General features: G+C 46.6%; 1 protein-coding gene across 1 annotated transcript in view; it reads left to right on the top strand.

Moving 5' to 3' along the window:
• The window catches only part of LOC147733243 (lamin tail domain-containing protein 2-like), a 256,043-nt gene that overhangs the window by 218,969 nt on the left and 21,282 nt on the right, over window positions 1-15,792 (top strand). The window contains exon 9 of the mRNA XM_086957808.1: window positions 367-455. Coding sequence (XP_086813934.1) covers window positions 367-455 — 89 coding nt within the window. The remainder of the gene's footprint in view (window positions 1-366; window positions 456-15,792) is intronic.

Consider the following 15,792-nt stretch of genomic DNA (forward strand, 5'->3'; position numbering starts at 1 on the left):
TGGATATGGATGGACGGTTGAATGAATGAACGGAATGGTGACAGATTGATGGATGACAATGTTAACATGAAATGGTGGATATCAGCAGGTGAGTGGAAGGATGAAAGGATAAAGGGGTGGATGCTTGAATGGAAGAGCCAATGAGGCTTTTCTGAGGAGGATCACAGTGACTTGCTTTGCTTGCTTGGTGCCATAAGAGCTTTGGTTCAAACCGGGGGGTATTTACATTTTCTGGCTACTCCCTATACTCTTTTGCTGTATACAGTGGAACATTTGTGCCTATTGGGTAAAAGGTGCAAGAAATGGATAAAGAGGAAGAGTCTATAAAATCACTGATAACAAGGAACTCCTTATGTCTCTCTTTAGGGGTACCGTCTACGGCATACTCTCTGTCCTCCATGGATGGCCTTTCAGCTTCGAGTTCAGACCTGCCCAGGTCATTCGATCAGACCATGGTAAGACGCCAGTTTGCACATTTTAAGATGGTAGGCTATGTATGCCATGATAGAGCACACACCTGTCCTTCCTTTTCTACCTGGGGCAGAAGAACTCATGGTTCTGCCCAAAATATTCAGAATAACCCCACTATTGGGTGGTTGAGGTAATGCATACCAGCTGGTCCAATTTCTCTCTCATATATTCAAGAATAAACCAAACTATCGAGGACCACAGGGAATGACAACAGATTAAATTATTCAAAATGAGGATACCTGGGGACCTCAAAAGCATTCTAGCAAGTTTTAAAGAGCTTTTTTGGGTTGTTTTCCATACAACGTAGTAGCAAGTGCAGATCAAGAGACTCTGGGGCATATTATCAAGCAGGGCGTTAAAAATGATCGCCGGTTTAGCAGCAGAAAACTGCTGCCAAAGCGGCGATAATGGGCTTGATAATATGGCCTTGTGAATTCCAATAGAAACCCATGTTCTGGTGTATACATGGGCTTCTATTGGAATTCTCCAGGACATATTATCAAGCCCATTATCGCCGCTTTAGCAGCAGTTGTAAAACGGCGATAATTTTAACGCCCTGCTTGATAATATGCTCTTCTGGGTTTAGTCTTGGAGCGGTGATAGGTCGAGTGGCTAATACCTAAAATGAATAAAACATTAGAACTGATGGTGTGCTCTAAACAAAGCGGGGAGACTGTAAATGACCTACGTAACTGTGGCAACACTTGGCTTGAGTATGAACCCGCCCAGGTATGTGTGTCACATGGGCTCCCAAGATAACAGCACGCTCCTAATGTGCCCTTTGCAGTATGAGATCAGAATGCAACCCCTACAGGGAAGCATTCCCTCTACAGGGGCATGTACAACCTAGGGAGCCATGTCTTTACATTTTAGAATGGATGTCGAGCCACCTCTGTCCATTTAGGAAAAACATGAACATATGTACAGCAGATACAACTGTGATTTGGGAGATGTAATGTTTTCTTGAAGTTAGTTATTCTGACATTCACGTATATGAAAGGCTCAAATGTTATTAATTAAGGTACACCTAGGCATGCTTTTAAACGTGAAAGATCATGATGATGATAACATGGATATTTGTAATGTGTTCCTAACATTTCTTCGTGAGTTATTGTGAAGTCAAAAACAGTGCAACAGTCTTCTTAACACTATCTGCTTTATACTTTCTCTACAAGCCTTCAAGCTATGACACTGGAATGGGAATCAGAGGTGGCTAGTTAGTGCAGCCTGTAGATGTATTAACAACAGCGAAAGTCAAAGTAAAATGTTGTATTTTTTACTTTTCATGAATATGAAAGTACACTTTGACTCGGAGCATTTGTTGTAACATAAGCATCAAAGAATGCACAGCTGGCAAGTGTTCACATAGCTTAGGTGTGAAATTGTAATTGTTTTAGCGTACTTTTATGTGTGACAAGCCACTAAAAAAATGTATGACAATTTGAGTGAGTCTATATTACGAGTAAAATCAAGCAGTGAAATGCCCCCCTTTTGCGCAGGGACACGCTCTAGGGAAATGTCCTTCAAACAGCAGCCGTACCTCACCCCTGCTAAAGAAGGTCACTGACCTATTTACCCTCTACTACAACCTACATTAACCTTTAGGATCTTCTCTCCTCATCCTAAATAGGCTTCTACATGTAGTTGATTTACAGAGTTCTTTCTGCATACTATAGCACTTTACATCCAATGCTTAAAATGGTTTTGAAAAAATAATCACTATCCTATGTTCAGTCCTCTGCTGCCACCAATGTGCCACAGATAGGTACTGCATTATTGTGATAACACAAGCGAGCTATTTAGTGTCTCTGCAGACATTTTTGTGAATATGAGCACCTGAATCAAGAATGTCCACGGGGAAGAGGGTTCCTGTAAACTAAAAGGAGATAATCACAACGGAATATATATATATATATATATATATATATATATATATATATATATATATATATATATTTGTATCAACAAGACTGCAGTCGGTGTTAACAGGTAAACCCATCTCCATCACAGAAACAAAACAAAAACAGGTCTACCCTTTCCCTGCCAATAGACACCCAGTGGTGGCTTCTCCGCTAATGTGGAGCGTCGCCCCACTGCCTTTTGCAGTGTAAAAAAAGGAAAAATTAAAATTCGAGGTTATTGTCATTTTAGTTTTCCCCGTTGCGGTGTCTTTGTGGGGCAGGGCTGCTCTCAGAGCAGGGGGAGGAGTAGTTTGCGCTCCCTATGTGAGCATGAGTGCTTTGCCAACCCACTTGGGCTGCCCAAAATAGTCATGCGCACATACTGTTTTCTACATGAAGGCTGCATTACAGCCTACGAGGAGAACATGCCCACCCCTCCAGCCCCTGGCTGAGTGCCATGTCACGGCGCTCAGACCAACCACAACGCTGTATTGTAGCTTTGTGATTGGTTGCAGGGAGCCCTGGTGCTCCCTGCTTCCTGTCTCCCGCAAGAAACCAGAAAGAGTATGTAGGAGAGGCAGCGGCCGGCCGGGAGGTAAGTGAACCCATCCACCCCCACCCCCTGCCCCTTCCCCACCACCCCACTGCTGCTTCCAGGTAGCAGCCACCACTGTACACACCTATTGGATTTGCTTGTGCTTTTTGCCAGTTCTCTCCAGCATCGGCTAAAGAGAGAAAAAAAAAAAACCTGATTGGGGCGTGGTTTGGACGGTGGTAGCAATGGCTGCTTAACCCGGAGCTCCGTAGTCCAGGAGAGCGACTACAGCTTTCATCCCGGTGATTCCCTGCACGAATTCGAACGGAAATCAGAGAGCACGATGCCTGAAGCCATGAGGTGTCCTCCGGTTTCCTGATCTGCGGCCCGGACATCTGCTTGCAGACCTTTCTCCAGTTTTCGTTTGCCTGCGCTCTGACTCCGAGAAGCCTCAAAATGGCGGCGCCCGGTCACGGATTCTCTGCCTGACAGCGTAGGCTGTTTCCTTCACTCACGGACAGCGTCCACCCTCCACACGGCCCGGTGATGTGGATGTACACCTGAAAATACAGACAGACCCCCACCGAGGTGAGAAGACCCTAAGGAAGTGCCTCTAAAGTCCGAACATCGGCCTGACGTGCCTGACCTCAAAATGGCGGCGCCCTCGGAGCTTCGACATTTCTCTGACTGCTGTTCCTGGTGAAGAGCCTCACATCACGGCGTGGCTATCTACCGCCACAAGATCCCTCCAAGCAGCCCTATAAGGGGAGAGATGCCCTGTGAGCTCCAAGAGCGTATTTAAGCACTACAAAGGTGCTCCCCTCACCTTCGTGCTCACCACACACAGTCCTAGGCGCTGACCACCGAAGCCCCTGCTGTCTCCACAATGCGAGGAGTGCTGCCAACACCCCGCGCTCCCGGCCATCCATGTGAAGATATGTGGAGATATTAGACGGGTAGCAAGTACCGTCTTACCGGCACGCCTTCCGGTCAGGAGCTCCGCGTGCAACTTGTAAAGAAGGTGGTGACAGTTTCTAGCAGAGGCACACGCGGCGCCCCCTCAAGCAGTCAGAGTTGCTTACCTGGTAATCCTGATGGCATGAGGAGGAAGCATACGGCGGGCAACATTGGTCCGCTGTATGTGGCTGGCTCGGAGAATGAGCATTCATCATCACACGCTCCTGGGACCCTCGGAGCTGAAAACCTTCCCACACCAAACTTTGTTTGGGCATCACTGGGTGTAAGGCGCCTTCGGAATACTATGTCCGCAGCCTATGTGAGAGGTGACTAAACTCCGGCCTGGATCACTATGGAGTGGAGTGGAAAAACGCTGTGGGGGTGGGGCAAAAGAGCAGCACCAATTGGGAGAGACTGTAAAGACTTTTAAATCACAAGCCCCCTCAGTCTGTTTTTAAAATCGGCAGCGAAACGGGCACTGAAGAAGCCGCAAGGCTGAAACGCGTCTGCCCCTGCGTTTCGCATTGTAACAACGAGCCCTGCCAATTACCATTAAATTCTGAACCAGCCAGCATGTGTCGGTTCCCTGTCTGTTGGATGGGGAGTGGTGTGGAGATATTAGACGGGTAGCAAGTACCGTCTTACCGGCACGCCTTCCGGTCAGGAGCTCCGCGTGCAACTTGTAAAGAAGGTGGTGACAGTTTCTAGCAGAGGCACACGCAGCGCCCCCTCAAGCAGTCAGAGTTGCTTACCTGGTAATCCTGATGGCATGAGGAGGAAGCATACGGCGGGCAACATTGGTCCGCTGTATGTGGCTGGCTCGGAGAATGAGCATTCATCATCACACGCTCCTGGGACCCTCGGAGCTGAAAACCTTCCCACACCGAACTTTGTTTGGGCATCACTGGGTGTAAGGCGCCTTCGGAATACTATGTCCGCAGCCTATGTGAGAGGTGACTAAACTCCGGCCTGGATCACTATGGAGTGGAGTGGAAAAACGCTGTGGGGGTGGGGCAAAAGAGCAGCACCAATTGGGAGCGACTGTAAAGACTTTTAAATCACAAGCCCCCTCAGTCTGTTTTTCAAATCGGCAGCGAAACGGGCACTGAAGAAGCCGCAAGGCTGAAACGCGTCTGCCCCTGCGTTTCGCATTGTAACAACGAGCCCTGCCAATTACCATTAAATTCTGAACCAGCCAGCATGTGTCGGTTCCCTGTCTGTTGGATGGGGAGTGGTGTGGATATATATATATATATATATATATATATATATATATATATATATATATATATATATCAACAAGACTGCAGTCGGTGTTAACAGGTAAACCCATCTCCATCACAGAAACAAAACAAAAACAGGTCTACCCTTTCCCTGCCAATAGACACCCAGTGGTGGCTTCTCCGCTAATGTGGAGCGTCGCCCCACTGCCTTTTGCAGTGTAAAAAAAGGAAAAATTAAAATTCGAGGTTATTGTCATTTTAGTTTTCCCCGTTGCGGTGTCTTTGTGGGGCAGGGCTGCTCTCAGAGCAGGGGGAGGAGTAGTTTGCGCTCCCTATGTGAGCATGAGTGCTTTGCCAACCCACTTGGGCTGCCCAAAATAGTCATGCGCACATACTGTTTTCTACATGAAGGCTGCATTACAGCCTACGAGGAGAACATGCCCACCCCTCCAGCCCCTGGCTGAGTGCCATGTCACGGCGCTCAGACCAACCACAACGCTGTATTGTAGCTTTGTGATTGGTTGCAGGGAGCCCTGGTGCTCCCTGCTTCCTGTCTCCCGCAAGAAACCAGAAAGAGTATGTAGGAGAGGCAGCGGCCGGCCGGGAGGTAAGTGAACCCATCCACCCCCACCCCCTGCCCCTTCCCCACCACCCCACTGCTGCTTCCAGGTAGCAGCCACCACTGTACACACCTATTGGATTTGCTTGTGCTTTTTGCCAGTTCTCTCCAGCATCGGCTAAAGAGAGAAAAAAAAAAAAACCTGATTGGGGCGTGGTTTGGACGGTGGTAGCAATGGCTGCTTAACCCGGAGCTCCGTAGTCCAGGAGAGCGACTACAGCTTTCATCCCGGTGATTCCCCGCACGAATTCGAACGGAAATCAGAGAGCACGATGCCTGAAGCCATGAGGTGTCCTCCGGTTTCCTGATCTGCGGCCCGGACATCTGCTTGCAGACCTTTCTCCAGTTTTCGTTTGCCTGCGCTCTGACTCCGAGAAGCCTCAAAATGGCGGCGCCCGGTCACGGATTCTCTGCCTGACACCGTAGGCTGTTTCCTTCACTCACGGGCAGCGTCCACCCTCCACACGGCCCGTTGATGTGGATGTACACCTGAAAATACAGACAGACCCCCACCGAGGTGAGAAGACCCTAAGGAAGTGCCTCTAAAGTCCGAACATCGGCCTGACGTGCCTGACCTCAAAATGGCGGCGCCCTCGGAGCTTCGACATTTCTCTGACTGCTGTTCCTGGTGAAGAGCCTCACATCACGGCGTGGCTATCTACCGCCACAAGATCCCTCCAAGCAGCCCTATAAGGGGAGAGATGCCCTGTGAGCTCCAAGAGCGTATTTAAGCACTACAAAGGTGCACCCCTCACCTTCGTGCTCACCACACACAGTCCTAGGCGCTGACCACCGAAGCCCCTGCTGTCTCCACAATGCGAGGAGTGCTGCCAACACCCCGCGCTCCCAGCCATTCATGTGATGAGGATTATCCCTACACCTCATGGTCATCATCAAACAGTCAGATGCCTCTGCCCTTCACAAGTCTGTAGCCAAAGGTGAGAAGTCTCTAACCGACACTTCTAGAGAGCGGCACGAGGCACGAGGCCCTCGCCTCCACTTCGATGTCCAGTGACCTGCTCACTTCTACCTGCGATCACCTGCGTTTTCCAGACCCACCTGATCCTGTCCAAGTGCTGGATACATCCCGATGTCTCTAACCAAAGCCCTTTAAACATCGCCTTCAAGCTGCATCTCCACATCAACTCCAGGCACTGCTGACTCTCACACGATAAGGCGGAGACCTGTAATTCAGACTCATTTTCAACCACGCTTGGTCTACCCACACAAAGCGATAACCGTGACTGGAAGACCTACCTTTAAGTTCTCCTGCAACTTCTGCCATTTCAATCACCACTCTATTCTGCCATAATGTCAAACAGGGAAGATAGGAACACTGTCAAGAAGGTAAAACCAGAACCGACGATTTCAGAATCACCCATTAAAAACAAAACGGACTTGGCGTCCACGATGGAAATGATCCTTAAGAAATTAGCGAACCTCCATGAGCTCTCTAAATCCACCAAAGCTAACACCGAATCCCTGCAGCTCGAATTAACAAAGATTAGGGCAGACATGAGCGCCCTGAACACGGGACTGGAGGTCGCCGAACAGCGCATTAGCGACGTGGAAGATCTATCAAGATAATCAACGAAGAAAATCCAACGCCTAGAGGATACAACTGACGCTCCTAGACGTCACAATGCTGAGTTGGAAGATCGGAACAGAAGGGGAAACATTAACATTTTTGGCGTACCAGAGAATTCTGAAAAGGATGCGGACTCTTGCGTTCCCTTCCTAGAATCATGGATCCCCATGATCACCAAAATAGACTTCCCTCATGGCCTCGAATAGGACAGGGCACACAGGATCCCCACCTTCGCAAGCAAACACTCCAAAGGCCCTAGGCCACTGATCTGTAAGCCGCTTAGGTTCCAGCATGTTGAGATGATCCTCCAATATGCAAGGAAAAACCACTCCATACTATGGGAGGGCCAGAGAATCATCTTCACACAGGACTATTCAAAGGACACGGTGGAAGTGCGCAAGGGTTTTCTAGACCTGCGCGACAAGCTCAGATCCAAAAACATCACCTTCTCCGTCGCAGGCCCCGCTAAATTCAAGATCATGATAGACGGCCGCCCTAGATTCTTCACGGATCCCAAGGTCCTTGCACACCTACTCGAAGACCACACTGCACAAGAAATGGATCAATCAACCGGACTCTCCAATAAAAGAAAAACGGCAGCTCTAACCCCTCATGATGCAGCCCTTCTGATTCACTGACTCCCTGCTCTGACAGGGTTAAGGTTTTGCTACCTGCAAGCTAGAGATGTGCTCGACAATATGGACCTATATACAGATGCGACTAACCCTTCAATCAAGAAGTGCGACACCCTGCCTGAGTGTTCTCTTGCTCCGTGAGTTTATAGTCTAAGACTTTAAGTACTGGGCTATTCAACACTAGAGTTCTACATAGTCTACTCTGGTCTCAAACACTGTATTCTTGTTCCATACAATGCCTTTATCGCAAATCAGATGAACTCTATCTACCCAGCCTTGTAGCTCTTTTCAAGCCAAGTTATCACCTAGACCTGGGCAACCTATATCCTCACTGTTTGTTTAGTTATTAATAGGGCTCCCAGTTTTATGGTATTTATTTTTTCACCATTTCCGTCTGTATTTATCCATATTTATTTTTTGGTCATTTTTTCTGTATTTATCCACATTTATTTTTGTCGCAAGTAAATGACATTGCTGGAGCTAGTATTTTTTCACATTTATGCGAAAGGGGCTATGTAGAGATTGTAACGCCTGCACACACTTAGAAGGTTACCAAACAAAATTGAAAACACTGGAAGACATAACATTCTATTTTAAACAAAAAGTGTGCATTTATTGTACTGACATCTGAAGCAGATTACGCAGGTATTGTTAAACAGCTCGTTCTAAGAGGGAGTGATGTTTGGTGAAGCCTCTCTTTTGGCAATGTTTGAAATAATTGTTATTCAGATGGTATCTAACACGCACTGTGGTACAAAATCTCTCCTGAAAGTTACCTGCAACCTTCGTGATGCAGAGAGCAAGCGCAACGTTAATGAGTACGATTAGAAAAGGAATGAAGAATGCATGAAAGCATGGGAAATTACTTTTGCAAGGGCAACCTCAAGAAAGGAAATGGACTGCGATCCACAACTCTCGATGGAGATGGAAAATTGCATAGAATCAGCTGGCATTCCACGTGTAAACATTTAAAAAAAAAAGAAAAAGATATTCTGCGTTTTCTTTAAATGGGGACTCGATGGAGTCTGTACACTGGCAGTATGTTAATTGTTTTATTTCTCAAAGCCTGCCACCTGCTGTTGAGCACAACACTACCAGCTAACAGTCCTCTCTGCCTTGCCGCCACTGATTGTATTCACAGGCTACCTTAGTTGCGCAGACCCCAGCAGGCCCCGCCAGATGATGCCTAACATTCTATCAGTGAGGCGGCCTCCTAATGCACCCATTAACACCTCGCGCTCGGCTATAAGGCATTACTAGAATGGACACAGTGCTGCTTAAAAGGTTAAGTACTTGCATTCCTTACAGCGTCCCCCACCCCCTTAACATGCAAAAGCTACTACCACCTGCTGCTTTGTGCTTCTACCTTAGCAGTTCTCTTAAAGGGGCCTGAGTGATGTAGATTAGTAAGAGAAGCATGGCGCGGTAACCCTCTACAGGAGTGAGGCTGCGACGCACTGTTTGTCAGTATTTTCCCGTTTCTAAGTTATAAATACAGACAAAGGAAAAATAGTTTCCCGTCTGTATTTATATGTAAATATCTGTTTAAACGGAAAACCGGGAACCTTTATTATTGAATAGAGCCAATGTGCTCACACAATAGGTTCCCAACCCTAGCCCCTCCTGCCGATCTTAAAAATGGCTTGGATGGTTTAATATTTATTACTCCGGCTCTTACAGTGGGACTGTATTCTCCCAACTTACTCCATTACTGGGAATGTTACTATGTTTGTTAAGATTACTCCTGTTCTACCTAGCAAGGTACTGTTGTTGTACTCCCTACGTACGTATTTGGGGGGGGGGGGGGGGAGGGGGGACTTTGGGTGAAAATGGTTGGGAGGGAACTACAGAGAGTTAAGATGATCCAGAAGTAAAGAGATTCTACCTATATTTTGTATAGCTTTTTGCTTATGTTTGTTCTTTGCAGGTACAGCACTCACTTTTTCTCGACACAGTCACCTTTGACTACATGCTGTAACCCTTACCCTTTATTTAAAGTTGCATCTCCATACACTAAACTTTGCAGGCTACCCTTTCTGGACACAACAAGTCAAGGCCTACATCCACCACTCGACTCACGCGGGCAACCACGATACCCCGCCCACGGAACGCTTATTCCACCAGATCAATCCTTAGCGAGTAAGGCCCACAGTGATGTCTAGCGCCAAATAATTAGCAGACGACCTTAACATAATCTCCCTGAATGTCAAAGGACTTAACCACCCGGTAAAAAGACGGAAAGTTTTCGATTACCTCGCTAAAACAAAAGGGGACGTCATCTTACTCCAGGAGTCCACGTTGTCAGAGGAGGACTTACGTTTCCTGAACATACACTGGGCATCGCATATACTGAGCTCCCCCGCGACATACAAAAAAGGCGGTGTTATCACTTTAATGGCGAAAAAATCCAACTTAACTCTAGTCTCACATACACATGACACGAAGGGAAGACTATCGGTGACACTCCTCCTCAGGGAAGATGACCCTATTCATGTGGTGAACATCTACGGTCCCAACTCTGATGACCCCGAATTCTGGGACTCAGTTTCTCGCTCGATAGAACACATCCCACAAGACGATCTACTAATAGTGGGGGGCGAGTTCAATCTCCCACTGGACCCAATATTGGACAGACAATCCAAATGCATGTTTCACTCCTCCCGTTCACACGAAGCCCTCTTACGCCTATGTGAGCGATACTGCCTAAAAGATTCCTGGCGCCTCCAAAATCCAGATGGTAGAGACTATACCTTCTTTTCTGCCCCACATAAGTCATATTCACGCATTGATTTAATCTTAATCTCAAGCTCCTTCACACACCTGATAGAGGAAACTGAAATAGCCCCTAAATTAGTATCCGATCATGCTTGTATCCGCACCAAACCTGCTGGCTCCCGCTCAATTCTTCCCCCTAGGAGATGGAGATTTAATGAGGAAACCCTATCCGACCCCTCTAACAAACTACTCATAGCTAACGCCATCGAAGAATATTTGTTGCTAAATGATGTTCAAGACACTGCACCTAATACATTATGGGACACACTAAAGGCTACGATCCGTGGGGTCATTATCGATATCAGAGCTAAAACTAATAAAGCATTAAATAAGGATCTAGAATTACTGGAACAACAGATCGGGCTCCTAGTATCCCACCACAAATCCAACCCCCTCGATTCCAAATCTCTAGACCTATTGACCCAAAAGAAGTTTGAGTACAATACCATCACTAGTAAGAGAGCGGGTGTATGGATCAATCGCTTCAACGCCCTGAAACTATGTGAGGGAAACAAAGCGGGCGAGCTCCTCGCTTCATATCTCAAACATAAACAGAGACTAACCACCATATCCTCGATAAAGGACTCCACAAACAACACACATACCGGACAATCCAAAATCCTTGAGACATTCAAAACCTTCTATGAAGATCTATACAAAAATGATAAAACATTGGACATGACAGGGCTCTGACTACCTTGCGTCCCTACAACTCCCCAAATTATCAGAAGTCGATAAATCTCAACTAGGGTCCCCCATCACAAACGCAGAGATTACAGAGGCCATCAAAACATTAAAGAGCAATAAGGCCCCCGGGCCCGACGGCTTTTTCGCGGCCTTCTATAAAGCCTTCACTAACCATCTCAACCCCGCGCTCCAATCCCTTTTTAACTCCACAGCGACCAGTGGAAGCGTTTCCCCCTCCATGAGCGAAGCCACAATCATAGTCATCCCCAAGGAGGGTAAAGACCTTCTCCTAACCAATAATTACCGCCCCATCTCTTTGATAAGCCTTGACTGCAAGATTTACGCCAAAATCTTAGCGAATAGATTAAATTCTTTCCTCCCAAAACTGGTTGGCCCAGCACAGGTTGGCTTCCTAAAACATCGGATGTCGAACGACAATACAAGATTACTGTGTCACCTATTGGAAAAAGCTAAGAACTCTACCTCATTAATGGTGGCGATAACCTTAGACGCAGAAAAGTTCTTCGATAAGGTCTCATGGTCTTTCCTCCAACAATGTAGGCATAGTTTCAAACTCGGTCAATCCTTTATCAGAATGGTGATGGCCCTTTACTCCGCCCCGTCAGCCAGAATAGCAATCAACGGTACCCTCTCCAACCCGTTTCGACTATAAGGGCACCAGGCAAGGCTGCCCGCTCTCCCCAGCACTTTTCACTTTTCCTCCTAGCCCTTGAACCCCTCCTAACTGATATTATGCGCAACGAAGAAATAGCCGGAGTCTCTTTCGGTGACACTCGGGTAAAACTAGCAGCCTACGCTGACAACATCTTTATCGCTACAGAAGACCCCGCTAAATCTATCTCTGGACTCATGTCCTCAATCGTAAATACTCAGCCCTATCAGGTTATAAATTAAATAGGGACAAATCTGAAGTCAAGCCTCTAAATGTCCACACCACCAGGGAGGTCCTAGGTGACACGGGACTAGCATGGCAAACGGATGTTATTAAGTACTTAGGATTGGAATTTACTGACTCCCTTCTGAGCACACTCAGACACAATGAATCCACTACCCTTACCAAAATTAAACGCCTACTTGATGGTTGGTCTCCTCGGTTCATCACCTGGTGGGGTCGGGTGGAGACCATAAAAATGATGGTGTCCCCGTTAGTCAACTATCTCAGCACGATGCTACCCCTCATCCTCTCCAAAGAATTCCATAACAAACTGGACAAACTGATTTCCTCCTTCCTCTGGCAAGGCAAAAAAGCCAGGATTAGCCTAAAAAAAGCTACGTTTAGATAAAAACGTAGGAGGCGTTAATCTGGCGGACTTTAAGCTATACCAAACCGCCTTTCTAGCCAGACAAGGTTCATATTGGTTAACATCACAGTCGGACTACACCCCAGTGTGGATGGCTGTGTAAAAATCCCTCCTCCAAGGCCTTGACCCCTCTAATCTTCTCACCTTTAAAATTAGCCCCAACCTAGGCTCATGCCCCATCTTTAAAAACACCAAAACGGCCTTACTCCAAGTGAGCAAACACCTACCACACCAGTTCCGGAAATCAAGATGGGAATCGCTCTGGCAAAACAATTCCCTAACATATAAGGGGAAACCACTGCACTTCGCCTCATGGATAGCCAAAGGGATACACTTTCCACACCAACTCTACGAGGGCTCGTCACCGCTCCCCTTTAGCGAACTACAAAATAGATATCAGCTCCAATACATGGAATTCTTTAACTTTCTACACATCAAAGTGGCACTCACAAAGGCAGACCTAAGTGATCTCACCCCCTCCCTCGCCGACTTTCTCAGTACGCTCAACAGACTTGGCCATCAAGTTTCGGGAATCTACAAATAAATCCGCCCACAAAGTTCCACCTTGACTGACTCCCTAAGAGTGTTCCGGGAATCCTATTCGTCCACACCAACTTCAGAAATAGAGTGGGCCAGAACTTGGGAATCCACCACACGTCACAAAATCAGCCCCACTTTGTCCCAAACTAAGTTCTGGCTTCTTCACAAAGCCTTCTGGACGCCTAAGAGGTTATTCCTATACAACATTAGGGAAGACTGCACCTGCTGGAATTGCAATGAAGGAAGTGGGGATCTCGAACACCTAATACTTAAATGCCCATGTGTCACCACCTACTGGGACAGAATCTTTGATTTCGTCACTAAAGTCTTACATGTCTCGCTTCCGAGAGAATTCTCAACCCTCGTGTTGGGATTTACTAAAGCCATCACACTCAATGATAATGACAAAGCCCTTCTTGACCTTTTACTGACGGCGGCGGTTAAGATCATATTAAATAATTGGAAGGACACTACTGAAGCCTCCTTTCCCCACTGGCTTAATTGGGTCTCAAATCTCAGAGGAGCCGATAATTTAGCCCTTGCCTCTACCCCCTGGCGCCCCCCACATAGGAAACTCTGGACCTCCCTGGATGACTACTTTGACTTACACAAACCACCGTGATCGCCTGTTGACCGTATGTTATTATGGCAAGGCTGCTATTACGTTTGTATATATCCTGTAGGCCTGCTTGCTGACTTACCTTCATATCAGTGAACTGTTGCAACGCTATTGTATCTTATTTCTTTGTAAGATTTCTTATATGTAATTTATGTATGTATAATTATGTGCACTTTCACCAGTTTCTTTGATCTCACCTCCACCATGTACTCTTTATTATTTCCTTCATGTAATATTTACTTTGCACTTACGATTGTTTTACATGCTGATCATCTCTTAAACTCCCAATAAAAATTTGTGAACTAAAAAAAAAAAAAACCTGATTACGTGTATCTGTGCATGTATGCAGCTAAATGTACACACTCATGTCATGATGGTATAGTGGCTTGTCGTCACCACGCATTCATGGGCACCAGGCATGACATGACCCATGCACCACTTTTTTTCAATATTTTTTCCATTCGAAGACGGCAGGTGACAATCGTGAAGCAGTGAATAAAAAGATTATTTGAATATGCGCGAAAGCACGCACTGAAAAATGAGTAACATATTGTAGCTGTTGAAAGCTCCAAAGAATTTATTAAAAAAAGATTTTTTAAGTAGACTGTGATGCGAGGGGTGAGGAAGAAACGGAAAAAAGGGCAGGTGTAGGGAAGAAGTTGAAATGGGAGGGCAGCGAAGGAGCTTGAGGGAGAAAAATTAAATAAAAAAGTCATAAGCAGGAAAAAAGCTGAGAGGGTTTACAGAAGGAAAGAATAAGTTGAGAGGCTGTCTCAGGGTGGAAGCAGCACCTGTGGGAGAGTGGAAAACACACACACTCCCATGGATTGGCAGTGGTAGGATACAGGTCATCCAATCAAGGGACTGTAAAGAAGCTATGTTTCAGGGAAGGGACAAACATAAGAAGCAAAAGGAGAGATAATTAATAAGCAAGCAAATGAGAAGGACAGGAAAGCAATCAAATGGTAAGGAATGAGCTGGCCCAAAGTCCTCTGTAAATATCTGAACCATCCACACTACGGGACTACTGCGGTCAACGTGAAGGAACCAACTGGGCGCCAAAGATAAACCCGCGGCCCCATCCGACTTAATCATCGGACCCACTCAGCTGCTCCCCCCACCCCTCTCGCGACCCCCAGTCCGTGTGCTGGGTTGAGCAGCACAAACGCGAACTCCCATTCCCCCATTGGCACCCAGGCACCCGGTGATCTCTGCTGCTGCCTTGTAGAAGTTGTGGCAACCAGGACCACAAGCGTGGCGGACATCTGGCTATCGCCAGCTCGGGGATCACTCCAGGTCCAAAATCATTGCCCCCGAGAGCAACACCACCCTTAAGGCCTGGCTGAACGAGCACAGCAAGAACCCCAGCAATTGCAAGAGGATCATGGTCTGTAAATATGTCCTATTTATGTCCAACCATAATCACTTTATTTTTTCATAAAATGTCATTTCGAGTGAATTTTCAACTTGTACATATGTAACTCTAACCGCTAGTATCTGTAGTAGACATATGTACTTACTATCATTCTTATGTGAGTTTAGAGTTTCTGTTTCGTATCTTTTATGTAATTCATGTACTCTGAAGTCCTTATGTAAATGGTTCTATTGTTAAGCGCTTTGACACCTTCGCGTAAAGTTTCCGCTATATAAAAACACATAAATAAATGAATTATTTACAAGTCCCTTGCGCCACCAGTGTGTTGCTTTTAATATGGGAAAAAGTGCCTTACCGGAGGTGCAAGGGTTTTTTAAATAAGCCCATGGGTCGTCCACAGCAGACTTCTAAAAAATCTCTGTAGGTGACACCTAAAAAAGGTATTCGCTCCAATCAATAGATGATATAGGTCTTGAGCCACTGGGCATGCTGCTATCTGTGTGATGCCATGTCCACCCGGGAAGGGACTCACTCCAGCTTCCGTC

This window comes from Lissotriton vulgaris, chromosome 2_1 (assembly GCF_964263255.1).
Source record: "Lissotriton vulgaris chromosome 2_1, aLisVul1.2, whole genome shotgun sequence".
NCBI lineage: Eukaryota > Metazoa > Chordata > Amphibia > Caudata > Salamandridae > Lissotriton > Lissotriton vulgaris.